General features: G+C 48.1%; 1 protein-coding gene and 1 pseudogene across 1 annotated transcript in view; both read right to left on the reverse strand.

Annotated features, from left to right (window-relative positions):
- Window positions 1–26,847, reverse strand: part of RHPN2 (rhophilin Rho GTPase binding protein 2) — a 71,290-nt gene extending 44,443 nt beyond the window's left edge. Inside the window, exons 1-2 of the mRNA XM_018062266.1 lie at window positions 26,756–26,847; window positions 12,107–12,222 (exon numbers count right to left, since the gene is read on the reverse strand). Coding sequence (XP_017917755.1) covers window positions 12,107–12,222; window positions 26,756–26,824 — 185 coding nt within the window. The 5' untranslated portion in view covers window positions 26,825–26,847. The remainder of the gene's footprint in view (window positions 1–12,106; window positions 12,223–26,755) is intronic.
- Window positions 1,386–1,754, reverse strand: LOC102186897 (annotated as a pseudogene).

Below are 27,497 nucleotides of genomic sequence, written 5' to 3' on the forward strand. Positions count from 1 at the left end.
ACCCATCCAACTGACACTGGCCTGCTCTGTTCACCACCTGACCACCTTTCCTCCAGAAAGCAAAGCACTAAACCACTTGCCCTGGAGTCAGACCTCCCCCGGGGATTCTCCACGCCCTGCACATACATGGGTTCATCGGTTTCTCTTCACGGTGTCTTTGTACTCCCTTCTCTTTCTCTCTCCCTCTCTCTACCTCCCTTCCCTCAGCTTGTTCTCCATGACCAACCAACAAGCTTATGCCCACTCAGAAAGAGCAGTCATAGGGAATTCCCCAGTGGTCTAGTGGTTAAGACTCTGTGCTCCCAATACAGAACACCCAGGTTTGATCCCTGGTGGGGGAACTAGATCCCACACGCCACAACTAAAGAACAAAGATCAAAGAAAGAGCAGTCATGACCTGGCTGCAAATAGGATGGCCCTTGCCCTTTCACTGACCAGTAAGTTTTCGTTCATGCATAGTCTGGACTCCCCAGCCAGGCAATGAGCTATTGGAAGCTCAGTTGGTGAATATCATTGATTTGGGAATTTTTTTGGAGGACATGATCACCAGTAAGAAATGAGTTTTGCATCACAGTACACTACATGCATACACATATACCTCCTGCCCCAAAAACCGAGTCTCGGAAACTTCCTGGCACTCCAATGGTTAAGTGGCTCAGTTGCATCTGACTCTTTGGGATCCCATGGACTGCAGCCTGCTAGGCTCCTCTGTCCATGGGATTTTTCCAGGCAAGAATACTGGAGTGGGTTGCCATTTCCTTCTCCAGGGGATTTTCCTGACGGTACTGAACCAGGGTCTCCTGCATCGCTGCTGCTGCTGCTAAGTCGCTTCAGTCGTGTCCAACTCTGTGTGACCCCATAGGCAGCAGCCCACCAGGCTCCCCTGTCCCTGGGATTCTCCAGGCAAGAACACTGGAGTGGGTTGCCATTTCCTTCTCCAATGCATGAAAGTGAAAAGTGAAAGTGAAATTGCTCAGTCGTGTCCAAGTCTTAGAGACCCCATGGACTGCAGCCTACCAGGCTCCTCCGTCCATGGGATTCTCCAGGCAAGAGTACTGGAGTGGGGTGCCATTGCCTTCTCCGCTCCTGCATTGCAGGCAGACTCTTTACCGTCTAAGCCACTGGGGAAGCTGGAGGTTAAGACTCTGTGTTTCCACTATAGGGGGTGCAAGTTCCATCCCTGGTTGGGGAACTAAGATCCCATATGGCCCTGCCATACATGTGGTACTCTCCAATATATTCTATTCAACTCTCATAACTTTTCTGTTTTGTTAATATACAATGTTTTTTATTCACTGATAAGCTAAAGGTCCATTTCAATATGTTTCTTTTGTATGCTTAATTTGTTTTATTAGCAAGCAAAGCCCTATAAAGGATGGTTTCATCTAGTCTTCATACTCAGATTAATCTTCATCTTGACTAATCTGGAAGTAACGAAGCTAGTAAGTCTCCTTGTCTGATGCAGCCACACAAAGTCAATCACGAAGATTGTTCTTTTTAAGGTATTCCTTGCTAAGGTACTTCAAATATCTTTTAGAGAACTGTTTCTCAAAAACGACTATGATTTTATTTTTGAAGCATTCAACGTGAACGACATTCCCAAGATTTCCAGTCTTGCCATTCACTTCAACTTTCTCCCACAATAACTGTTCAAAATATCCAGAATCAAAAATTCCATCTTCTACTGGATGAGTAAGATCCAAATTAAACTTCCAGGTTAACTTCTTAGGCTTCTTACCTTTCTTCAGCGCCATCTTGGAAGGCTTGCCGTGAGATCACAGCAATTCTCATAACTTTTTAAAAAACCATAAAGTTTACAATTACTTTAGTTTTGTAAATTACTTTACAATTACTTATCAATTACTTTAGTTTTGTACAATTACCATAAAGTTTACAATTCTGATTCTCTGACACCAACTGGGTGCCCAACAATTCAATTCAATTCTGTCACCAACTCCCAGAGTTAGCAGAGACCCCGCAGATTCTGGGCTCAGTGCCACAAGGCTGCCCCACATTAGGCACCAGCTGCAAGTTGGGCGGTGGGGAGGACACCTGAATCTCTGACCAACCAGCTACAGATGAGAGGTTCCCACAACCCCTTTCTCAGCTTCAACAATTCACTAGAATGGCACACAAAATTCAAGAAAACCTTTTCCTGACATTTACTGTGGGTTATTTTGTTTGTTTGGCCACAATGCAAGGCCTATGTGATCTTAGTTCCTCAACCAGGGATCAAACCCCCAGGGCGTGCAGTGAGAATCGTAGCCACTGGAGCACCTACCCACTGTGGTTTATGGTAAAGAATACAGCTCAGGAAAGCCAGGTGGAAGAGATCCACAGGCCAAGGAGGGTACGGAGCTTCCATGCCCTCTCCAGGCAGGTCTCCCTCCCTGATCCTTGATGTGTTCTCCAACTTCCAAGTTCCCCATCACTTAGCAGTTTAATGGAGGTTTCATTACTTCATTACGTGGGCATAATTGACTAAATCACTGGCTACTGGTGATTAAACTCAATCTCCAGCCTCTCTTTCCCAGATGTCCAGGGGAGAGGCTGGAAGTTCCGACCCGCTCAACAGGATTGCTCTTTCTGATAAACAGCACCCTCCCTAGTTCCCAAAGGCTCCCAACCCCCATTGGGTGTCATTTCATTAGCATACAAGACACACAAGTAATTCCAAGGTTTTGGGAGCTCTGTGCCAGGAACCAGGCACAAAAACCAAACACTTTTTCTTTTTATTATACCACAGCAACCCACTGAATTGATTTCATTACACACCATGGGCCCCTTGTAAAACCTGCAGTATAGACATGTTGCTGAGAGCATGACTGATTCACTAGCTGATAACAGCCACGAGGGTGCAAAGGAGAAAATTCTCCCAGTCCTTGGTATTTGGAACAGCTTCTTCTTAGTAAATTGTCTGATTTTGAATAATGGGTATGAAATGTGTTCCAGATCACATTCCCTTCTTACTGCCCGCCGGAAAACTCAGAGAAAACCATGGCCCACGTCTAACAGAGGATATAAGACCTTGTAGTGGGTACTAGTCTTACTTCCAACTAAATCTCTTTTATTCTTCTTCCGCCTGCCCCCACATCCTCATCGTTCCTGTTAATCTTACACCCTACACAAGGGTGTGTTGTGGGTATGTATGTGTGTGTGTTAGTCACTCAGTTGTGGCCAACTCTTTGCAACCCCATGGACGACAGCCCACCAGGCTCTTCTATACATGGAATTCTTCAGGCAAGAACACTGGAGTGGGTTGCCATTTCCTTCTCTAGGGGATCAAGTGTGTTCAGTTCAGTTCAGTCGCTCAGTCATGTCCGACTCTTTGCAACCCCATGAATTGCAGCACGCCAGGCCTCCCTGTCCATCACCATCTCCCGGAGTTCGCTCAGACTCACGTCCATCAAGTCAGTGATGCCATCCAGCCATCTCATCCTCTGTCGTCCCCTTCTCCTCCTGCCCCCAATCCCTCCCAGCATCAGAGTCTTTTCCAGTGAGTCAACTCTTCACATGAGGTGGCCAAAGTAATGGAGTTTCAGCTTTAGCATCAGTCCTTCCAAAGAAATCCCAGGGCTGATCTCCTTCAGAATGGACTGGTTGGATCTCCTTGTAGTCCAAGGGACTCTCAAGAGTCTTCTCCAACACCACAGTTCAAAAGCATCAATTCTTCGGCACTCAGCCTTCTTCACAGTCCAACTCTCACATCCATACATGACCACAGGAAAAACCATAGCCTTAAATAGATGGACCTTTGTTGGCAAAGTAATGTCTCTGCTTTTCAACATGCTGTCTACGTTGGTCATAACTATTCTTCCAAGGAGTAAGCATCTTTTAATTTCATGGCTGCAGTCACCATCTGCAGTGATTTTGGAGCCCGCCAAAATAAAGTCTGACACTGTTTCCACTGTTTCCCCATCTATTTGCCATGAAGTGATGGGACCAGATGCCATGATCTTTGTTTCTTGAATGTTGAGCTTTAAGCCAACTTTTTCACTCTCCACTTTCACTTTCATCAAGAGGCTTTTTAGTTCCTCTTCACTTTCTGCCATAAGGGTGGTGTCATCTGCATATCTGAGGTTACTGATATTTCTCCTGGCAATCTTGATTCCATCTTGTGCTTCCTCCAGCCCAGCGTTTCTCATGATGTACTCTCTGCATAGAAGTTAAATAAGCAGGGTGACAATATACAGCCTTGATGTACTCCTTTTCCTATTTGGAACCAGTCTGTTGTTCCATGTCCAGTTCTAAGTGTTGCTTCCTGACCTGCATACAGGTTTCTCAGGAGGCAGGTCAGGTGGTCTCATATTCCCATCTCTTTCAGAATTTTCGACAGTTTATTGTGATCCACACAGTCAAAGGCTTTGGCATAGTCAATAAAGCAGAAATAGATGTTTCTCTAGAACTCTCTTGCTTTTTCTATGATCCACCAGATGTTGGCAATTTGATCTCTGGTTCCTCTGCCTTTTCTAAAATCAGCTTGAACATCAAGTTCATGGTTCACGTATTGCTGAAGCCTGGCTTGGAGAATTTTGAGCATTACTTTACTAGCATGTGAGATGAGTGCAATTGTGCGGTAGTTTGAGCATTCTTTGGCATTGCCTTTCTTTGGAATTGGAATGAAAACTGACCTTTTCCAGTTCTGTGGCCACTGCTGAGTTTTCCAAATTTGCTGGCATATTGAGTGCAACACTTTCACAGCATCATCTTTCAGGATTTGAAATAGCTCAACTGGAATTCCATCACCTCCACTAGCTTTGTTCGTAGTGATGCTTTCTAAGGCCCACTTGACTTCACATTCCAGGATATCTGGCTCTAGGTGAGTGATCACACCATCGTGATTATCTTGGTCATGAGATCTATTTTTACAGTTGTTCTGTGTATTCTTGCCACCTCTTAGTATCTTCTGCTTCTGTTAGGTCCATACCATTTCTGTCCTTTATCAAGCCCATCTTTGCATGAAATGTTCCCTTGGTATCTCTAATTTTCTTGAAGAGATCTCTAGTCTTTCCCATTCTGTGGTTTGCCTATGTTTCTTTGCATTGATCGCTAAGGAAGGCTTTCTTATCTCTCCTTGCTATTCTTTGGAACTCTGCATTCAGATGCTTATATCTTTCCTTTTCTCCTTTGCTTTTCGTTTCTCTTCTTTTCACAGCTATTTGTAAGGCCTCCTCAGACAGCCATTTTGCTGTTTTGCATTTCTTTTCCATGGGGATGGTCTTGATCCCTGTCTCCTGTACAATGTCACAAACCTCATTCCATAGTTCATCAGGCATTCTATTAGATCTAGTCCCTTAAATCTATTTCTCACTTCCACTGTATAATCATAAGGGATTTGATTTAGGTCATACCTGAATGGTCTAGTGGTTTTCCCTACTTTCTTCAATTTAAATCTGAATTTGGCAATAAGGAGTTAATGATCTGAGCCACAGTCAGCTCCAGGTCTTGTTTTTGTTGACTGTATAGAGCTTCCTCATCTTTGGCTGAAAAGAATATAATCAATCTGATTTCGGTGTTGACCATCTGGTGATGTCCATGTGTAGAGTCTTCTCTTGTATTGTTTGAAGAGGGTGTTCACTATGACCAGTGCATTTCCTTGGCAAAACTCTATTAGTCTTTGCCCTGCTTCATTCCGTATTCCAAGGCCAAATTTGCCTGTGACTCCAGGTGTTTCTTGACTTCCTACTTTTGCATTCCAGTCCCCTATAATGAAAAGGACATCTTTTTTGGGTGTTAGTTCTAAAATGTCTTGTAGGTCTTCATGGAACCATTCAACTTCAGCTTGTTCAGCATTACTGGTTGGGGCATAGACTTGGATTACTGTGATATTGAATGGTTTGCCTTGGAAACGAACAGAGATCATTCTGTCGTTTTTGAGATTGCATCCAAGTATTGCATTTCGGACTCTTTTGTTGACTATGATGGGTACTCCATTTCTTCTGAGGGATTCCTGCCCGCAGTAGTAGATATAATGGTCATCTGAGTTAAATTGACCCATTCCAGTCCATTTTAGTTCGCTGATTCCTAGAACGTCGACATTCACTCTTGCCGTCTCCTGTTTGACCACTTCCAATTTGCCTTGATTCATGGACCTGACATGCCAGGTTCCTATGCAATATTGCTCTTTACAGTATTGGCCCTTGCTTCTATCACCAGCCACATCCACAACTGGGTATTGTTTTTGCTTTGGCTCCATCCCTTCATTCTTTCTGGAGTTATTTGTCCACTGATCTCTAGTAGCATATTGGGCACCTACTGACCTGGGGAGTTCCTCTTTCAGTATCCTATCATTTTGCCTTTTCATACGGTTAACGGGGTTCTCAAGGCAAGAATACTGAAGTGGTTTGCCATTCCCTTCTCCAGTGGACCACATTCTGTCAGAATCAAGTGTGTTAGGGTGCCTCAAATGCATTTTATTTGATTTCATTTTTTATTATCTTTTAAATTTTTTATTACTTTTATTTTATTTTATTTGGTTGTGCAGGCTCTTTATCATAACATGCAGGTTTTCTGTAGCTGCAGCACATGGGCTCTCGAGCTCACGGGCTCTCTAGTTGCAACTTGCTTGGGCTTTGTTGCTCCGAGGCATGTGGGATCTTAGTTCCCCAACCAGAAATCAAACTCATATCCTCTGTGTTGGAGGGGGGATTCTTAACCACTGGACCACCAGGGAAGTCCCTCAGATACATTTTAGAGTGAGGCCTGACAAACAATTATAATTCCTGGAGGGACAATACCTTTTTGCCTACTATCACTCTGTATTTCTCCTGCAAGCTTTTCTCACATGGTAGAGGCTTCACAAATTTCAGGTTATGAAGGAACAAAGGGCAGGGTCAAGATGACTGTTCAGAGTCAATGGTATGGGCGGCGGGTGGGGGCGGCGGGGGAGGGTTGGTGCGGGTCGGGGAGAGGCTGGTTCTTAGCAACAGAAATGGGTCCAACTTAAATACGACTATATAGGCCCTAAGACCTCCAACCAAATACCCGTAGAACCTCCAAATATGCTGGCGCTTTGCTTTTCCCACCTCTGTATACTGATCTGCTACTTCTTTTCAACTTGGCAACAACCTGAGGTTTAGGATTTACAGCAGATCAGTGAGCTGCTCTTTGGATGTGGGCCTCTTCAAGTAGATCATGGGTCACTCTGGAAAAAGCTGGTGGCCAGGAGGGGCCCTCAGGGTGCGTTTCCACAGTGCTGACCTTAGGGTACTATGCTGATTCAGAAATCAACTCTATAGTGTGTACCGTTCCTAATACAGATCATGATTTTTCATGGATTCACTGGTGGAGGACGGGGGGGCTTCTTCCATAAGACGCCATCAGTTTAATATGGTGTGTGTGCCAGCTCCCCTGTGCACTGGCTGGGGGAGGAGCTGGCCCAAATCAGGAATGAAGAACCAGAACCTTGGACCATTCAGCACTGACGTTCTGCACCTGGGCTGCCTTTCTGGGTGAAAATGAATCCTCTCCAGGGGTCTTCTTGGAAGAACATGGGGTTTCTCAGCTTTCACCTGTGTGTACTCCTCCTCTGAGATGCCTGTTATCTGGTACCTGAAGTTACAGCCAAAAGAGTTTCTGAGACCAACCAGGATGAGGCAGAAGGGTGTTTTAGCCCTTTCCTGCCCTGGGTCTACCTTCTGGTCTGGACCACCAAGGAGAAGCCTACTCCTTTGACAGTGAAAGTGTTAGTTATTCAGTCATGTCTAACTCTTCGCAACCCCATGGACTATAGCTCGCCAGGCTCCTCTGGTCCATGGAATTCTCCAGGCAAGAAAACTGGAGTAGGTAGCCATTCCCTTCTCCAGGGGATCTTCCTGGTTCAGGGATTGAACCTGGGTCTCCCACACTGCACGTGGATTCTTTCCTGTCTGAGCCACTAGGGAAGCCCCTACTTCCCTGGGCTTTTCATAAAGAGCCTACACATGCTGCAAGAATTAAAATGTTTTCCACTTACTCTCTCTGAGTGATCAACCCACCATGTGCAAACAGGGAAAGGAGGGCCACATTCAATGATTTCCTGTGGCTACTGACCACATCCACACATGTCCCTCAAGTCGGAGTTTCTGAGACATTTTCCACCATTAAGATGTCCCATGGGATATATGGCTTCTTTGCCCCAAGTCCAAAATTTCTCTAATATCCCCATGTTTTCTCTTAAAGGTGTGCGTGAATTTGCATTCTGACCCATGTATGTCCATTTATTTTAGTGTAATATTTTTCTCCCAAGTCTTTTAGTAAAATGTCCCTCTAGGAACAGGCTTGTTGACAGGCAATAACAGGCTTGTACCAGCTTCAGAGACTTTATTGGAGCTGTGTGGCCTTAATCCATCTGACCCCAAATCCTGCTCTACCAGAGATTCAAGGAGACTGGAGTAAGCAGTGTCCAGTGCTCCCGTGTGGCCACCCGGCTAAGGCAGCAGATCAGCGGGTCTGGGAGGACGTCTGCTCTCAGCCCACCCCTCAGTGCAGGAAGGCAGACGTCCCCAAGGCCTTGGCTCATACATCCCCCTGCGCAGCCATCAGCCCCCCTCAGAACTGATAGTGTGAGCAGTCATGAACCTCAAATCACGCTCATACAGACCAATGTACCCCAGGGTACCCGTGTCCCAGGACTTCATCACCCTCTGGTTCAGAAGTCACAAACTGGAGGTCCATAGGTCTTGCTTATTTGACTCTCAGGGTGTTTTCCTCCCCCTTGAACTAGCTGCCAATATTTTAAAATGCAATTATCAGAAGATTTTAAAAAGGTAGGGGGTGGGAAGGTGGGGAGGAGAGTCAGATCTCTGGCTTTTCCTGAAAAAAGAAACAAGCAAAACTGAAGACCTGGCAACCCTAGCCCTTGTGCTCCATATGGGCCGCACTGGAGTTGCCCGACCCCTCCAACCCAAACAGCATATGCTCTGCTCTTCACCACAGTCCCTGCCACTCCCTGTTGCCTCACAGCACTGGTCCCTTCACTCCTTTCTAGGCCCTCCTGGCCCCAAGAAGGGAACCTAAAGCCCAAGATGTTAAATGCCTGCCCTTGTTCCAAGAACCAGTTAGTTAAAATTAAGCTGTGTGACAACTTGGCTTTGAGTTTCACAAAGACCATCTGTTTTTGAGAAACATCATCACATGGCTACCCCAGCTTTTTCTCAAGGGAGGAAAGGGAGCTAGGAAAAGCGAAAGGATATTGTCCTTGCTTAGCCTGAAAAGGCACATTTAAAATACCTGCTATCTTCCAAATCAAATTCAAGGAAGCTCATGGACGCTTGGCCAATATGGATCAGAGTTGGTCTTCCCCATGAGAGATTAAGCATCAGGAAAGCAGGGTCTCGCCTGAACTGCTCGCAGCCTATAAAACCTGGCTCCTCACAACACCCGCCCAGCCTCAAAGCTCCCTTACTGATGCCCATAAGGACCGGAACCTTTCCATTTCTACATTTGAGGATCAGTTTCCCAAACACAACCTCCCCCAAACATTCCATCTGCTCTACCTTCATCGGGAGGCTGCGGCAGAGCATTTGGGAACCTGAAAACAGACAGACAGACAGCAGAGCAGGGCGCACTTTCTGACTACCCTTTGCTGGCGGGGACAGCCCCCTAATTGGCCAGCCAGGGACACCCACGGGCCAGGGCTGTGCTTGGCTAAACGCCCTATTTGTTTTTGGGAAACGGTTGGTGCCGGTTAAGTCAGATTAATAAATACCTTTAGGGTTTCCTCCAACAACATTTTCCAGAGAGGAGCACTTTGAACTTTAAGGTCACCGCAAGAATCATTAACCACCCGCACTCCACCCCCACCCCTGCCAGCTCAACACCGAACTTGACAACGAGCCTCAGAGGGGCTGTTTGCTGGTGTCATTCACAGAGCAAGAGAGACAAAACCGCCCTAGTCCCCACCTTAGCAACGCCAAGTGCTCGGGCCAAAAAGGGCCTCCCTGACCACCTTCGGTCTCCAAGGCCACGCCACGCTGCGTCACCCTCTGTCACATTTCCCTTTCATTGGCGCCCTGGAAAACATCACCTCCTGACGTGAGCGGATTTGTTTGCTTGTGTATTAAGCTTCCCCCAAGAGAGATTAAGCATCAGGAAAGCAGAGCCTTGTCTGAATTGCTCACAGCCTTATCCCTTCGCATTTCAGGCACGCCTGCCACTTAGCAGGTGCTCAACAAATCCATTTGTTGGATGAATGGACAGGCACAGGGTCAGGGCTCCCCACCCGCCCCCCTCAACCGGACTGTTGGCCTGGCAAGGTGTCAACCAAAACCCAAGGCTACAAACACACCAGCGGGGCCCTCAGCATGTCAAGCTCAGCGCACGGCAAGTCCTCCCAAAATCGGGGGGCTCTCTTGAGCTGCCCTGGCTGACGAGGTCTGCTGCGTAGTGGACCTGACAACTCCCAGGTCCAGGCTTCTCTGAGGACAGGGACATGGTCAGACATTTCAAAAGGCGACGTGTTACAGCACTGTCCCCAGTCTCCTCCAGGAACAATCTCCCTTCCGCCCCGTTGGGGAAGTAGCTGGAGAAGAGGTTCCAGACACTTGGCCACCTGGGACTTGCACTGTCTGCCAGTCCACGAGTCACGAAACCAGCACAGGCACAGCACTGTCGTTCTGACCCAGGGGCAGTGGGTCACTTACGCTAATCTTCTGGGCCTCTCACAATTCTTCTGGATATCTCACAATAAAAATGCATAAGCGTAATCCATACACTTTGGAAAAGGACATTCAAACACTGAAAGTATAGTGTGACAAGTAGGAGTCACCTCTACCCTGCCTAGCTCCCAAGAGCCCCTAACGGTGTTTTCTTCATCCCTTAAAATGTATACGCAGGGCATGCTGTCCTGGGTTTTTCTTTTCTCCTACTTCATACCTCACAGATCTTCCCTAAGGAACAGATTGGTTCAGAAATGAACTTAAGGAGGAGGATGGGATGAAATGGGATACTGGGATTGACCTATATACACTACTGATACTATATATAAAAAAGATAATAACAACCTACTGTATAGGTTATATACCACAGAGAAGGCTAATTAATGTTCTGCAGTGACCCAAATGGGAAGGAAACTCCAAAAAGAGGGGATATGTATATATGTATGGTTGATTCACTTTTCTGTACAGCAGAAATTAACACAACATTGTATAGCAATTCAATTGCAATAAAATTGAGAAAAAAAAGTTTTTTTAATGAATTTACCCCAAGTTCATGGTGAGAAACCCTCCTCCTCTCTTCACTGAGTGCTCAGGTAAGCGGCTCATAAGGAAGAGCGGACCATACTCCTCAAACATATTTGTGACCACAAGTCTTGTAGCTTTTTTACCAACACCTGATTTGATGTATCTGGCTTTGCCCAGCAGCCTCCAAGCATCCTGGGCTCCTTAAGGCCTCCAAGAGTGAACCTGACCCACTGAAAACAGCCATTAGCCATATCCTGCCAGCTTTCCAGGTTCCAGGTCCCAGCAAACACTCCCCATCTCTTTCTGGGTCTCTAGGAGGTATTTGTCTCAGTAAGCTGGTAGCATACACAGTGCCTGCCTCCCGTACACAGTGCAGAAGGTGGCATGGGGCTGGCAAGAGCTACCCCAGAACTCTGCAGAAGAAAGTCTACAGGTAAGGCTTCACTGAGTTCTATGCTTGAGAAGTTAACTATGTTACCACCAGAGCACAATAATGAGCGTCCCAAGAGCCCCAGGCCTAGGAGGCCCCTCTCGTTACAGAGATGAATGCTGGCAACAGAAAGGTTCCTATCCCTTCCTTTCTCTCAGCCTTTTCTTCATACATTCAACAAATATTCAGCAAGAAGTGACTGTAGATCAGGCATAAGAAAACAGGTGGGTCCCAAGAAAGTGGGGAAAGCAAACAAGAATAGGATAACTGGACCTCCCCCATCATCCTCCCACCCCCACCACACAGACAGGCGGCATAAGGTACATGTCTTTAACACAACCAACCTCTGGGTGAGACAGGGCCCGTTCCAGGTGCCAGAGATAAGGAGGAGGCTCAAAGCTAAAATCAAGAGCTGAGAGGAAGTCTGGCAGGTCGAGGAGTTTAGGAAATAGATGGATAGGCCTTAGGAGAGGCCGGGCTCCCAGTTGAGGTGGCGGAGCCAGCAGACACTTACTTCAGAAGGTTCTCAGCTCCTGTTCTCATCCGCATGGCTTTCAAGATCTTCTGGTTCAAGGCGGCCCTCTGATTCTGTAGTTTGCTCCGGCCAGTCTGCGCAAGGGGATTGCAACCCTAAGGGAAAGAAAATAAGAGAAGCCCCTTTAAAGATCAGCCACTCTAAAAATGATGACAAATGTCAAACACAACAGAAAAAAATTTTTTTAAATACTCATCTTTTCTGAAAATAAAAGTAACATTAACAAGGAAAATATATGAAATGCCAAAAAAAGTGTAAAAAAGAAAATAAGTCATTCACCATAACACAACGCCAAAATAGGCACTGTGAACTGACTCTGAAGTGAGTAGGAATTTCTTTCCTACTCAATTTTTTTTTAAGAAGTTAAGATTTTTTTAAATGCTTATTTATTAATTTGGCTGTACCAAGTCTTTTAGTTGTGGCATGCAGGATCTTCGACTTTCATTGCACCATGTGGGACCTTTAGTTGCAGCATGCGAACTCTTAGTTGCAGCATGAGGGATCAAGTTCCCTGACCAGGAATTGAACCCTGGCCCCCTGCATGGGGAGCTTGGAATCTTAACCACTGGACCACCAGGAAAGCCCCTGCCCACCTATTTTATATGCATATTGTTACCTTCCACATTAGTGGCTGTGTCAGTTCTCCAGACCAGCCACATGACTGGAGTTTCGCAGGACTCAACATACAGTTGCACTCACAGCTGACATTTACGACAGAGGTTCAATAAGGACACACAGCCAGATCATTGGGAAAGAGAGAGCTGAGAGGAATCCAAGTGCAGGCCTCCTTAGGTATGAAGGATCATACAAAGCACACTCCTCCCCCCAGGAACAGCATGTATGCGATGCCACGGCCAGCGTTGGCCTCTCAGAAAATCAAGACCCAGGACTTCCCTGGCAGTCCAGCATTTGGGACTCCAGGCTTCTCCTGCAAGGGGCATGGGTTCAGGGTTCCTGGCTGAGCAACTAGATGTCACATGCCACAGCTAAAGGTCCCCCACTAGCCTTAGGCAAGCATGAACCTACTTTTTCTATCTGCACAGACTCGCTTAATCTGGACATTCCACATGATGGAATGTCTGTTGCAATGGGCTTCTTTCACTTAGTTAAGGTTTATCCACAGTGCAGCACGTATCAGTACTTCACTTCTGTCCCTAACACTCCAGTCGATACGCACATTCATTAGCCATTCATCAGTTAAAGGACATTGGGGGATGCTTTTCACTGTTGGCTCTTATGAATAGGGCTGCTTACTTCCGTGGAAGTTTCTATCTGAATGAATGCCTTCCTTGCTCTTGGCTATAGATCTAAAAGTGGAATATTGTGTCAAATGGTGGTTGTTGCTGTTCAGTCTCTAAGTCATGCTTGACTCTTTGAGACTCCACGGACTGCGGCACGCCAGGCTTCCCTGTCCTTCAGTCTCCCGGAGTTTGCTCAAAGTCATGTCCATTGACCGGTGATGCTATTGAACCATCTCATCCTCTGTCACTCCCTTATGTCATATGGTTAATTCTCCTATGTCGTAATCATACATCATATGGTTAATTCTACGTTTAACCATTTGAGGTCAAACTCTTTTCCAAAGTGGCTACAATATCTTACATTCCCACCAGCAGTAGATGAGGACTCCAATTTACCCTTAACCTCCTCAATACTTGTTATTATTGTCTTTTTTATTATAGCCAACCTAGGATGTGTGGTATTTCCCTGTGGTTTTGCTTTGCACTTCCCTAATGGGGAATGATGTTGAACATCTTTTCATGTGCTTATTGGCCATTTGTATATCTTTGGAGAAAGATCAATGCAGGTTTCTTGCCTATTTTTAAGCCAGGTTATCTTTTATTGTTGAGTTGATATGTATTTTTAATCTTTGCCAAATTGATATGTGAGCTTTTCACTTTCATGCATTGGAGAAGGAAACGGCAACCCACTCCAGTATTCTTGCCTGAAGAATCCCAGAGACAGAGGAGCCTGGTGGGCTGCTGTCTATGGGGTCGCACAGAGTTGGACACAACTGAAGCAACTTAGCAGCAGCAGCAGTATTCTCCCAATTTGCATTTGTTATTAGTGAAGGTAAACACTTTTTTTTCCTTATATTATTGATCTGTTAAATTGTTTTTTTTTCTGGAGAATTGTCTGTGTTCTCTGTCCATTATTTCCTGGGGTATTTAGTTTACAATCAATGTTTCACTGTGAAAAGTTCAAGGTCAGGAAAAAAGTTTCCCCCCTTTTTTTTAAGATCCATGTGCCAAATCCAGCCTCCAGTTGCTCTCTCTTTCTTGGCCTCGCTGGGCAGCATGCAGGATCTTAGTTCCCTGACCAGGGATCCAACCCATGCCTCCTGTATTGGGAGCACGGAGTCTGAACCATCAGACCAACAGAAAAGTCTCTAGATTATAATCAATGTTTCATTGTGAAAAGTTTAACATCAGAAAAAAATGTTTCCTTTTTTTTTTTTTGGTCTGAGCAGCTTTCAGGCACATAGTTCCCCATCAGGGATGAAACCTGGGCCACCACAGTGAGAAGCCACATCCTAAACACTGGACTGCCAAGGAATCCCCCCCTTTTGTTTGGTAAATTATAGTTGATTTACTATATAGTGTTAGTTTCAGGTGTACAGCAAAGAGATTCAAAAAGTTTCCTTTTAATCTAATAGTGTTCTTCCCACTCCAGCAGGTATTAATAGAAGCCCAGGGATCTGAAGGTTCCATTCCTTTCTAAAGCATATCTTTGAGCTCTGCCCACTGACAGGGCTTATGCTCACACCCTGGGAGTGGCTGGTGGGCAGTATTTGGTGAGGCGACTGCCCTTTCTCTCTGCGTCACTGCCTGGTCACTGTCATTGCAGCCCTGCACATACCTAGCCTCCCACACCTCTGCCCAAGCCACACCCATGGCCTTGACCCCAAGGAGGAAGAAATGGGTTATCTGCAGCCCCAGGCTTCTCAGGGATTCCCATATTAGCCGCCTTTGGACCACTGAGTCAGAAAGGAGTTGTTACATGTCTCCTTCCACAGAGATTTCTCATTCTCCCATCGCATCAGGTGGCAGAGTGGTAAAGAATCTGCCTGCCCATGCAAGAGATGCAGGTTCGATTCCTGGGTTGGGAAGATGCCCTGGAGAAGGAAATGGCAACCCACTCCAGTGTTCTTGCTTGGGAAATCCCACTGTTAGAAGAGCCTAGGGAGCTACAGTCCATGGGGTCGCAGAGAGCTGGACACGACTCAACAACTAAGCAACAACAACGTAGCAGGTGGCCACCCCCACCTGTCCCCCACGCAGCTTCCCAAATTCAAATTACACAGATAGTCACAATCTGACTTGGAATAGTCTTAAAATTAACATCTTTCACACCATTAAATGACCCCTGATTGAAAATAAAAATCAGAAAATCAGACCTAAGATTAAAATGTCTTTAATATTAAGCTAACAATATTACAGGGCTAAAATAATTGCAGGCCTCTTTCGTTTCTATTTCCCAGAATTACTATGAAGGGGTGGCTTGATCTGACTTAAAATTACATGGTTCACCAAGGCTGTGTTCTATTTTACAGAGAAGCCTTAATAACTAATTCCTTTACGGACATTCCCAGAGCTGATAAGCAGCCATTCCAGCTCAAGGATAAGAACTTTTTCCTGCTCCCATACCTCACCCAGCGTCTGGCAGGCCTGGAATGGCTACACCCTAACCAGCCCACAGATGTGGGGTCAAGTTTCCAGATAAGACATAGGAATGCTTAGGATTAGATCTGATTGAGTGACTGGACCCCAAATCACATTACTTCTTACTGACAGGTAGGAATGCTGGGCCTGTTGGAAACACCAGACACACCCACAGGGCTATTTGGAAACTACCCAGAGCCCTGAGAGATGAATCTGGGCTGAGACTGTCAGAAAGATGCCCTAGAATCACAGAGGCTGCTTGCTGTCTACTGGCCCCTGCCACGGGGGCTCTCTGCTAGTGGGGACCCACAGTCACGCCTTAGTTCTTCATTGGATCCCAACAGGAGGAAGCACTGTTCCAAACTGGACTGTGGGCTTGTGCCCAGGACCTAGGCAGCACCCATCAGACTGGCCTGGCCTGGGAACTGAGGACGGGGAGGGGGGAGCAAATGAACTGCCCTGGCCTCTAGGATCACTGTCCATAAGTCTTACAGTGAACCTGAGTCTGTCCACTATACAGAGTCTGTCAGTTTCCTGACCAGACTAAGACTTGGGCAAGGGCGTTCGTCTCAACACACGGAAGGATGGTCCAACTGCCAACACCCGAGAAAAGCAAGTACGGAGTGAAAGTTCAGCTTTCTCACTAGCTTAGTGGGGTCTCCCATGTGTTGGACAGCCCACGTGGGCTCTGGTACAGCATCTTGGACCCCACAATTCTAAAGCTTGGAGGATGAGTGAGCTACCCAAGATGTTAAAGGCAGGGGACTTCCCTGGTAGTCCAGGGGTTAGTTAAGACTTCATGCTCCCAGTGCAGAGGACGTGGGTTTGATCCCTGATCAGGGAACTAGATCCCACCTGCCCCAACCAAGAGTTTGTGTGAAAAAAAAAAAACATGCTGGACACAGTAAGAATGGGAGAGGGACTTTAAGCCCACATCCTTTCTGCCACTCTGAGTTGAGCTGGAACAGCAGGAATGTGTGGGGATATCGGGACAGCTCACCTATCAATTCCCAGGCTTCCCTCTCATGGTTCCCAGCTGAGGGCTGCCTGACATCACGCACGTACACCCTTTGGCCACAGTGACCCAATTTCCACTCTCCCACCTTGTAGCCCATAACAGTCAGGCTGGCAGACTCATGCTCCCACACCTCCTTTCCAAGAGGAAGGACATCTGACTCATGCCTGGCCAACTGGAAACCAAACTCACCTTGGGTCTGATTCAAGGTGAGCACTTGACATAGGATAACCAGAGCCCATCAAGGACGGGCCTTCACTTTCCCCCATCAGCCCTGAATCTAGGAAGATGCTGAGACTGGACAGCTGCAGCCACGTTACCAGAGCAGGGGAGTGTCTTCCCCAAAATGGAGCTAACCTGGAGGAGCAGAACTGAGAAACTGAGTCTTGGGTGACATTTGAGCCCTAGATCAAGCCAGGCCTGAAGCCGTTCCTCAGGACTTCTTAGCTCCAGGAGTCAAATGCATTCCCTTTCTTGCCTATACCATTTTTTAAAAATTGAGGGCTTTCCTGCTGGCTCAGTGGTAAAGAACCCACCTGACAATGCAGAAGACATGAGTTTGATCCCTGATCCAGGAAGATTCTACATGCCACAGGGCAACTAAGCCTGTGCACCCCAATTACCAAGCCTGCCTTCTAGAGCCTGTGCTCCCCAACAAGACAAGCCACCACAATAAGAAGCCTGCACCCTGCAACTAGAGAGTAGCCCCCACTCGCTCCAATTAGAGAAGAGCCTAGCACCGCCAAAATAAATAAAATTAAAAATAATAAAAGTTGAGGTATAATTTACACATAATAAAATACACAGATTTTAAAGTACATAGCTCAGTGAGTTTGGACAAAAATACACAAACACACACACGTACATACATATATACAGACATATACATATATATATGTGTGTGTGTGTATATATATATATATATATAATATACAATTCTTGTCATTCCCCAAGGCAACCAAGACTCTGGTTTCTATCATCCTAGACTTTTGTATGTTTTAGAACTTTGTATAAATGGAATTATATAGTATATATTCTTTTGTGTCTGACTTATTTTGTTCAACAGATTGCTTTGGGATTCATCCATACTGTTATATTTATGAGTGGTTTGTTCCTTTTCATTGCTGAGTAGAATTCCATTGTAAGAATGTACCATACCAGATCAAACCAGTCAGTCCTAAAGGAAAGTGAAAGTGAAAGTCGCTCAGTCATGTCCAACTCTTTGCAACTGCATGGACTATACAGTCCATGGAATTTTCCATGCCAGAATACTGGAGCAGGTAGCCATTCCCATCTCCAGGGGATCTTTCCAGCCCAGGGATCAAACCCAGGTCTCCCGCATTGCAGACGGATTCTTTACCAGCTGAGCCACCAGGGAAGCCCAAGAATGGTGGAGTGGGTAGCCTATCTCTTCTCCACCAGATCTTTCCAACTCAGGAATTGAATCAGGGTCTCCTACATGGCAGGTGGATTCTTTACCAGCTGAGCCAGCAGGGAAGGAAATTAATCCTAACAGAAATGAACCCTGAATATTCACTGGAAGGACAGATGCTGAAGCTGAAGCTGAAGCTCCAACACTCTGGCCACCTAATGGGAAGAGCCGACTCACTGGAAAAGACCCTGATGCTGGGAAAGATTGAAGGCAGGAGAAGGAGATGACAGAGGACGAGATGGTTGGATGGCATCACTGACTCATTGAACATGACTTTGAGCAAACTCCAAGAGATGGTGAAGGACATGGAAGCCTGGTGTGCTGCAGTCCACAGGGTCACAAAGAGTGGGACACAACTGAGCGACTGAACGACGACAGCCATTACAGTGACCTGAGCACCTGAATGACGACAACCACACGTAGTGTGCTTATTTGCCTAAACCATTTGGGAATAGATCTCCTGGTAACTGCAGCTAAGAAAAAGTCCTAACCAGAGTAAGTTCATCTAGAGTAAAAACTCTATGTGTTAATATACATGCACATGTCCTTTGTGAACAATCAAGCTGTTTGGCTGGGAAACAAGTATTTAAGGGCAGGATCTACGGGACTTCCCTGGTGGTACAGTGGCAAGGAATCTGCCTAGCAATGCAGGGGACACCAATTCAATCCCTGGTCCAGGAAGATTCCACATGCCTTGGGCAACTAAAGCCCATGGGTCACAACTACTGAAACCCATGCTTCTAGCACTCGCGCTCAGCAACAAGAGAAGCTACCACAATGAGAAGACTCTGCACTGCAACGAAGAGGAGCCCCCATTCTCTGCAGCTAGAGAAAACCTGCGCACAGCAAAGAAGACCCAGCATAACCAAAAACAAACAAAAAGAGCGGGATCTAGGGACTTCCTTGCAGTCCAGTACTAGGACTCTGCACCTCCGCTACAGGGGACATAGATTTGACTGCTGGTCAGGGAACTAAGATCCTGCACACTGCATGGCATGGCTCCCCTACCCCCCAAAAAAGTAAAAAGTAAAAACAGACACACACACACACAAACAGCAGGACCTAGGCAAACACCAGAGGCAGTGGGTTTGGAAGAAAGGAAAGGCTATTCAACCTACATTTGCAGAGACTGACAATGAAAAGGCAGACAGGCCAGATCACTGGGAAGGCAGACACAGAGGCATTGGAGGAATCTTTCCTCCCAAAAAGGAGGGGTGCGGTGGAGGGAGGGTGGGGGACTTGCTCTAGGCAGTGCCTGGCACCTGGCTCCCCCTACACCCCAGAGAACCAGTGAGGCCCTTCTTCCACACAGCCAAAGATAAAACTCACACATGTAGATATGTTTCCAGCAAACTGAGGGCACAGTGTGAACTTGAGGTCTCCAGGTCAGGAGTGAGACTGAGTGATGGGTGACCACGCAGGGTCTCCTGATTAGAGACCCTCACACAGGGCATAGAAGACGGGGTGCTTTTGGCTGCCTCTCTAGTGCGCAAAGTTATTTTCTTTGCCTTTCTCACTTTCTCACTCCTTCCTAGGATTATGCAATCCCTCACTCAACCACCAAGCCCTGGAAAGCACAATTGTTTGTTTATAAGTTAGCCAGAAACTGACAACCAGCAAGCACAAAAATAGCATGTGATACCCTGCAATACACAAAAATACATCTAATTTAACTTTTCACCACAGTGGAGATTCAGGGCAGTTTGGATGAACAGAATCTACCTCTTCCACGTCCATAAAAATTAAAACATGAACTTGGCACTTATAAAGAGGCCTCCTGCCCTTCCACAGTCTCTGCCAGGTGGCTCCCTCCAGCATCCCCATCCATCCACACAGGGTTAGGGGTCACAGTATGAACCAAAATGTAGCTATAATCCTGAACAAGATTATTCAATCACTTCTACAAATCTATAGACACCTATTGTGTGGGTACAAAGTGTGTGCCACTCTACAAAGATTCGTGATCACATTTCTGCGAGTCAAATGTATTTTCAGAACCAACTAACGACCCATTTATTTCAACTGGTAGAATGTATTCCCTGATGGCTTAGACGGTAAAGAATCTACCTGCAATGCAGGAGACCTGGGTTCAATCTCTGGGTCGGGAAGATCGCCCGGAGAAGGGAATGGTACCCACTTCAGTATTCTTGCCTGGAGAATTCCATGGACCAAAGAAGCCTGGTGGGCTACAGTCCATGAGGTGAGACATGACTGAGCGACTAACACACACACAGGATATACTCATTAGTTTACAGTTCTTATCTAGACCAGGGCTGGTATGTGTGTAATTTTGTACACTTCTATAATTACCCTTTTCCAAACAATTTGTTACTTCTTTTGTTGCTTGTTTTGGTCCATTACCATATAGGATCTTAGTTCAAGGGCCAGGGATCTAACCTGGCTCCTCTCCGTAGTGAAAGCAAAGAGTCCTAACCACTGGATCACCAGGGAATTCCTGTTACGTTTCTAATACAATAATACTGGAGAAAAATAAACTAGTTCTGAAGTGGCAGTTTTTGATCCCCTGGCCTTTTCTCCTCTTGGAATCCAACAGAAACGGAATTTTCTAAGGCATATGGCCCTAGCGAACTCTGTGGGTCTGACCAGCAAGGCCAGACCTGCATCCTTCCCTGTTCCTGGTGCTGCAGGCAGGAGAGCTCACCCCAGGCTGGCGAGCTCACCCCAGACTGGCAACCCTTGCTGCCTGCTCTGCAGACACTCAGTCTGATGCTCGGGCTGGCTGAGCTGCGCTGCACCTGCGGATCTGCTGTCCTTTATGGCCACCTCCAAGGTAGCCTTTGCGTCATGAGACTCCAGTACCTGAGCTAAAGGAGGAAGTGGTGATCAGGCTAAAGCCAATGCTCTGTATCATCAGGTGGTGGCTTGGAATCTGTCCAAATAGCCCCAGGAAGCAAGCGACATTTACAGTGTTACAGCTTATGGTGCTGACTCTCCTCTGAGTCACCTAAAACCCTGCTTCTGCCAGGGGACTCCCTCCTGGCCATAATGAAAGGTGAGGAGATGTTGGTCAACCACGCCCCCTGGACTGCTGGTGTGCACCACTGAAGCCGGTCAGACTCTCACTAAGGTCATATTCAACCTGGATCCAGCCTGGCCTCTAGGATCTGGCTCAGACCACGGTGGGGTGGTGGGCGGGGGGTGGGGAGCAGATAGCATCACAAACTTTTACACCTCCTCCTCCCCCCACCCCCACTGGGGGAAGGATTAAAAGCTCCAAGGGTGGGTTCAAACACCTGGAGAGATATCATCGCACTTCAGTAAAGATGGAGTGGATGAACCCCATGACCCAGCCTGGGCTCCTCTGCACATGTTCCCCTACGCAGATGCAGACAGATAAAGCATACACGTGTCTAACAGGAAATTATACTTCACTAAGATGAATAGTGCAGAGGAGGACCTAAGAGGAGCCACTGGATCAAAAAAAAATTCTCCTTCCTTCTCTGCTGGATCCGCAAGGAAATCCAGAGTAAACAGGGCCCGTAAACCAGGGTACAATGAACCCTGGAGCCCTGTCCAGAATGAAGGCTTCTGTGAATAAGAAACAACTTCTCCTCCAGCTCTTGGGTAAAAACAATGGAGCTAAATTCATTTCAGGCCATTAGTGTTCCCAGAGGAAGGAGAGGCAGAGATAAGGTCTCACAATGCTGTACTTTGTACCAACTCTCTTCTTCCTTATACTGCTAAGCCCTTTCATTTAGGTCTTTTCAACAGCCTTGGGAAACATCTTTGTCTGATTTTTCTCCAGCTGGTTTTCTCTTGGCCAAGAACAGATCTTCTTGTGAGTTTTAGGATTATGGGCCTCGGAGAGCCCCAGAGACAGGGTCAGCTCTCAGCATGCAGCGTCTTGGTAACGTGTATTACTCTGCATTAACTCCTGGCCAAAACACACATTCTTCCAAGACACATTAGGCTGAGCATAGAAATCTGTCTGGGAAAAAGAAACTCCATTTCCACGGGTCCTTCTTTTAAGAAAGTAATTTATTAATTATTTGTATAGAACTGTACTTCTATTTAAACATATTAGTTTAAAAAAAGAAAGAAAAAAACAATGAGAAACCAGAGAAGAGAGAAACATACTGTGACGTGTGACAGACCAGAAAGTATTCGGTACTTTCTGTATGTTCTTAATTCAGAGACACTCCCACCCACCCACCCACCCAGGTTGCTCACCCAGGGGGCCAGGTCTGTGCAGGGGGTGTCCATGTCTGACCTGGCGCCAAATTGAATCCGTGTCCTCAGCTTTGTATAGCCATATCCCGCACAACCCCAAGAAGACCTTGACTTGCCAGAGGGCCTCCTTCTCTGCAAGGATTGTCTCATACATTCAGGGTCTAGGACCAGCAGGCAGAGAGGACTTTCAGGCAATTAATCTTCATTCTGTGTACAAGTTACACAATTCAGCTCTGAATATGGACCATGTACTACCACCCCCCACTTCTTGCTCCCTGAACTACAGCAAAAGAGGCTAATTGTCTAATCAAGCATGGCCTGAGCTATCCCAGGAAATGGGGCCCCCAAAAGGAAAGGCTACCCACTCCAGTATTCTGGCCTGGAGAATTCCATGGACTACACAGTCCATGGGGTCGCAAAGAGTCGGACACGACTGAGCGACTTTCTCTCACTCATGAACTGCCACAGGAGCCACAATGAGTTAGGGTAAAGTGTACCCCCAGACCTGAGAGCCATCAGGCTCAGAGCTTGCTGCCACACAATAAATGCTTTTTAAATTAACAGAATAGAATGGCACATCCAAGAAAAGTACAGGGACTTCCCTGGTGGTCTAGTGGCTAAGGCCCTGGGCCCCCAGTGCCAGGGGTCCAGGTTTGATCCCTGGTCAGGGAACTAGATTCCATATATCACAACTAAGAAACGGTGCAGCCAAATAAACAAGTGAGTTTTATTTTTTAATTTTGGCCGTGCCACATGGCATATAGGATATTCATTCCCCAACCAGGGATCGAACTCATACTTCCTGTGTTGGAAGCACAGTCTTAACTACTGGACCCCCAGGGGAGTTCCAGAAATCATTTTTAAAAAAAAGAAGGAAAGAGAGGGAAGGCAGGATAAACAGAATAAGAATGAAGAAGTCTGACTTGACTAGAAACTAATTTGACCTGGTTAAGTGTGCATAAAATCCCCAAAGACTGGACGGGGGGCCTGCCCTGAACACCCCAGTCTCGGGGTCCTTACTTCCTGCCCCTAGTTGGCTCATCCACTCAGTATGTGCCCCAGCTGTTTCCAGTCCTCACCAGTTGGGGCCTCCGACAGCTACGACAGCTATTGTCGCTCTCTTCCTTGAATCTTCACACCATCCCAATGTCTTCACTCTCAGCTTTCAAAAGTCCCTAGACCTCCCTCCTCATTCTAAACAAACCTGCCTTCTTCTCTCTCCCATACCCCTCCCGCAACTATTTTCTCTGCCCTTCTTCCCCCTGTACTCCCCCACACTGACTTTTGCCCCCAATTCTCCACTTACTCATTTACCAAGAACCCCCTAAAGCAGGGGGTCCCCAACCTCTGAGATCTAATGCCTGATGATGTGAGGTGAAGCTGATGTAATAATAATAGAAATAAAGTGTACAATAAATTAAATCATACCAAAACCATCCCTTTGCCCTGCCCCCTGGACCCCCTCCCACCCTCGCCCCCAGACCTGGTCCGTGGAAAAATTATCTTCCACGAAACCAGTCCCTGGTGCCAAAGCAGTCTGTGGCCACTCCCCTAAAGGACTACATCCAGGATTTTCTGGGGCTCTTCTGACTTGTCAGCCTCATCTCTCTACTAGAAAGATCTCTTCTCTCAGCTGCCTCGACACTGTCACCCTCTGGGCTTGTTTACCATCTCTCTGCCTGTCCCTTAAGTGAAGGTATTCTTCTCTTCTATACTGGGTCCTTTTTCACAATATCCCACCACATTCCACGTTGGGGCACCTCAAAGCTGCAACTCCAGCCCGGGTACTCTCATGGCTGCTGGGTCCACTGAGTGGACTCCCCACAGGGACCACTACTCGGATAACTCTTGGGGGCCTCAAGTCCACTGCCTCTACCTCAGCTTGCTGGTTACCCCAGTTCACTGCGGCCCCTGACCATCCCCCCAGACACTCAAGGCAGACATTCTGGACTCCGCTGAGCAGCACCTTTCCCACCATATCTGATCCATTTGTTCTTCCAATCCCTGCTGACTGCCTTTGCTCAAGCCCTCTTCATTCCACAGCCCACAATGGGATCCCTGCCTCCAGTCTGGATGCCATGTTTGACTTAGGGGTACAAGCGGTGGGAAGGATAGGTGGTGAGGTGTGTTTACCTAGTACTTAGTTACTGAAAAGTCATCAGTAGTCCCTATCAGAGTAGGACAGAGACAATGAGATTAACTCTCCACATTCCCTGCCTGGCTCCACCCTGGCCTCTCCCCCACCGCTCACCTACTGATTTCTCAGCTTTCAATGTGGTCTTTCTGAGACACAGATCTCACACGTCTGGCCCTGAATGAAGCACTTTGATAGGTCCCCAGGTTCCCGTTCCCTGCATCCAGGATGCGTGACCCCCGAAAGGCCTGGTTCCCCGTTACACCTCCACACCCCTGAGGGCTCACTCACAAGTGTTCACAATCCAGTGCCTTCACCGGTGTTCCCTCTACCTGAAATGCTCTTCCTCCCCTCCTTCACCTCCATAACGTCTACCTGTCGTTCAAGGAGCATTTGTTCAGGAAAGGTACCCAATCAATGCCTTTTATTAAGCTGTACTAGGAACATTCTTTGGACTAGTATGATGTAACACAATGATCATTACAAGGTCTCATTTTCAGAAGAGATGCTTCTAATTGCAAACCAGTGATTCATCGTATTCCGCACCCACGATCCTCTTATCTACCATTGGAGAATCCACCTAAGAAACACTCAAGCTTGGCATCCGTTCACAGCTCCCTGGCCTTCCACCCTGTCCTATGCATATCCTCCCCAGGAAAACCTGTTCTGGAAGACCAAGGAACATAACACTGGCAGGTGTTCACCATCTCCTCTGCCCCTTCCTCTGTCATTTCCCCCAGATGGTCCAGACATCCACCTGTTCAGAAGACAAACAATTTGGGGAGGAAATGAAGTCTCAGAACGGGGGGAGCCACTGGCTGGAGGCTACACTGCAATTCTGGGGGTGGGGGAGGGGTGGCAGTCAAGGTCTGAGGCCCTAGGGCTAAGATCTCAGGATTCCCTGGCCTGGCCTCCTTCTGTAACTCCAGGGCCTGTGGATCCTCTGTCCCAAATGCTGCATATAATTAGAAGTTTTACTCCTGTAATTCCGTGATGACATCTTTTCACTTAAATACACCTTAAAATTACTTTTTTTTTTTTTTAAATGCTAAAAGCAATTTAACCAAAAAGAATTTTTCCAACTCTGTCCTCACCGGTCCCCAGAATCTTCTCCTGCCCATCCCGGAGGGACACTGCTGCTCACCAGAGAGCAAAAAACGCCCCGAGGCAGAGTCAAGGGAGAAGGAGGAAGCCGCCCAGAGCGTTTTCACTGGCTCGATCATTAGGCTTGGAACAATTAGGAATTGATTGTTCTGTGGGAAACAGTTTCACTGCCCTGTTTATAATTACGCCCTTTGCCTTCGGTCATAGAAGTTATTAAAAACACTCTCACAACTTCTCAACCCACCCAGTCCCGCCTGGCCAAGCCCCAAAGGCTATTTTTAGACTCGCTGAGACAGACAAGGAAGGATGGAAGGTATCCCCGCGACTTCGGATGCAAAAACACCTTTGTAGCCCAGGCCGTGCCACCTGCCGGCATCCCAGCGACCCTGCTCCGTGGGTTGGGCCTCTTTTGAGGGGCTGAGCTACGAACTGTTAACTTCAAGGAGAGAGGCCACCGTATGCACCGAGCTCCCGCGAAGCCGCACTAGCCGCAGGTCTCCACAGCAATCGGGTAAATCCGCTTTAGCGTAAAGTGGAAACCGGGCGAGACCGCTGCCCTCAGGTCTGCCGCGCGCAGAGAAGGAGACGAAGCCCGTCCCCTCCCGCCCACTAAAAAGTCCAAGAGGCTTACACTGGAAGCATTCTGGAGGCAAAGACGGGACGGCAGCCCTCCTGAGCGGCTCCACTTCCACGCGCCACGGCCAAGCGCTCGGGTGGAAGCTGGGCTCGCGTCGCCACGCGCCGCGACGCCAAGGGTGCCAGCGCTCGAGGAACCGTCCCTTCCCCCAGCGCGCGGGACGGCCGGCGGGGGCGACTCCGAGAGCCCCTCCTGGCCCAGTCCTCCGCCGGCACCTGCGCGGGGCGGCCCGGACTTCCCCCCACTCCCAGCCCCGGAAGTCACCTGCTCTCGGCCGCCGGGTGCACCGCCGCCGCACCCCTCACCGCGAGCCTCCTCCGAGAGCGCCCCAGGCCAGTGCGCCCCCTCCCCCTTCCGGCCTGCTCCACCCCGGCCTCGCGCTCTGCAGCCCCTTCCACAGCCCGGAAAGAGGTCTGGAGCTCGCGGACTCCCCACCCGCCCACAGCCGCCCACCTTCCGAAAGTAGCAGTGGCCCTCTTTCTCCAGCGGCTGGGGGGCCGCGGGCAGCAGCGCGTCCGTCATGCTGGCGGCACCGGAGCGCAGAACTGACTGAAGCTCTGCAGCGCGCTGGTCCCAGAGGGCGCCCGGCCCCGCCCCCGCCCCGCCTTCGCGGCCGCCCCCACCTCCAGCCCCGCCTGAGGCCTGGCCTGCAGCCCTGCAGACCTGGCGCGGCCCGCGGAGACCACGCCCCCGGCCCCGCCCCGACTCTGAACTGGCAGCTCGCAGCACTAGCCCTTGGCGAGGTTGGCGGAGCTGCGAGCTCAAGCCCCTGGGCTCTTCACTTGTCTCCTTCCCCGCCTCAGGGGCTTAATCTGGGCGCGGTTGCAGCCTCAGCCCAGGGGCGCAGGGGCGTCTCGCAGCGAGACCCAGGTTGGGGATTCAGCCTCTTGTCTGGAACCTTGGGCGTAAATGCAGCGCGTGGGTCTAACTAAGGCTCCTGAGCGCACGCCGCAGGGACAGTGACCAGACCTGACGCCACTTTTCGAGGGCGCGGGGGGAGCGCGGGATCCCCCCAGGGCCCGGTCCGGGACGCTGGGGAGTTGGCTGCGCCACCGAGGGCCTTGGCGGGTAACTCAAACCGACTGGCTCGGTGATCAATCCCCAGTCCCCCAACCCGCGTTGCAGAAACTAGGCAGATCCGCTGGGGGTCGCGGATGGCGGGAAGAGAGAGGTCCACCCAAGGAGAAATCCCCAG

Source organism: Capra hircus, chromosome 18, assembly GCF_001704415.2.
Source record: "Capra hircus breed San Clemente chromosome 18, ASM170441v1, whole genome shotgun sequence".
Classification (NCBI taxonomy): Eukaryota; Metazoa; Chordata; class Mammalia; order Artiodactyla; family Bovidae; genus Capra; species Capra hircus.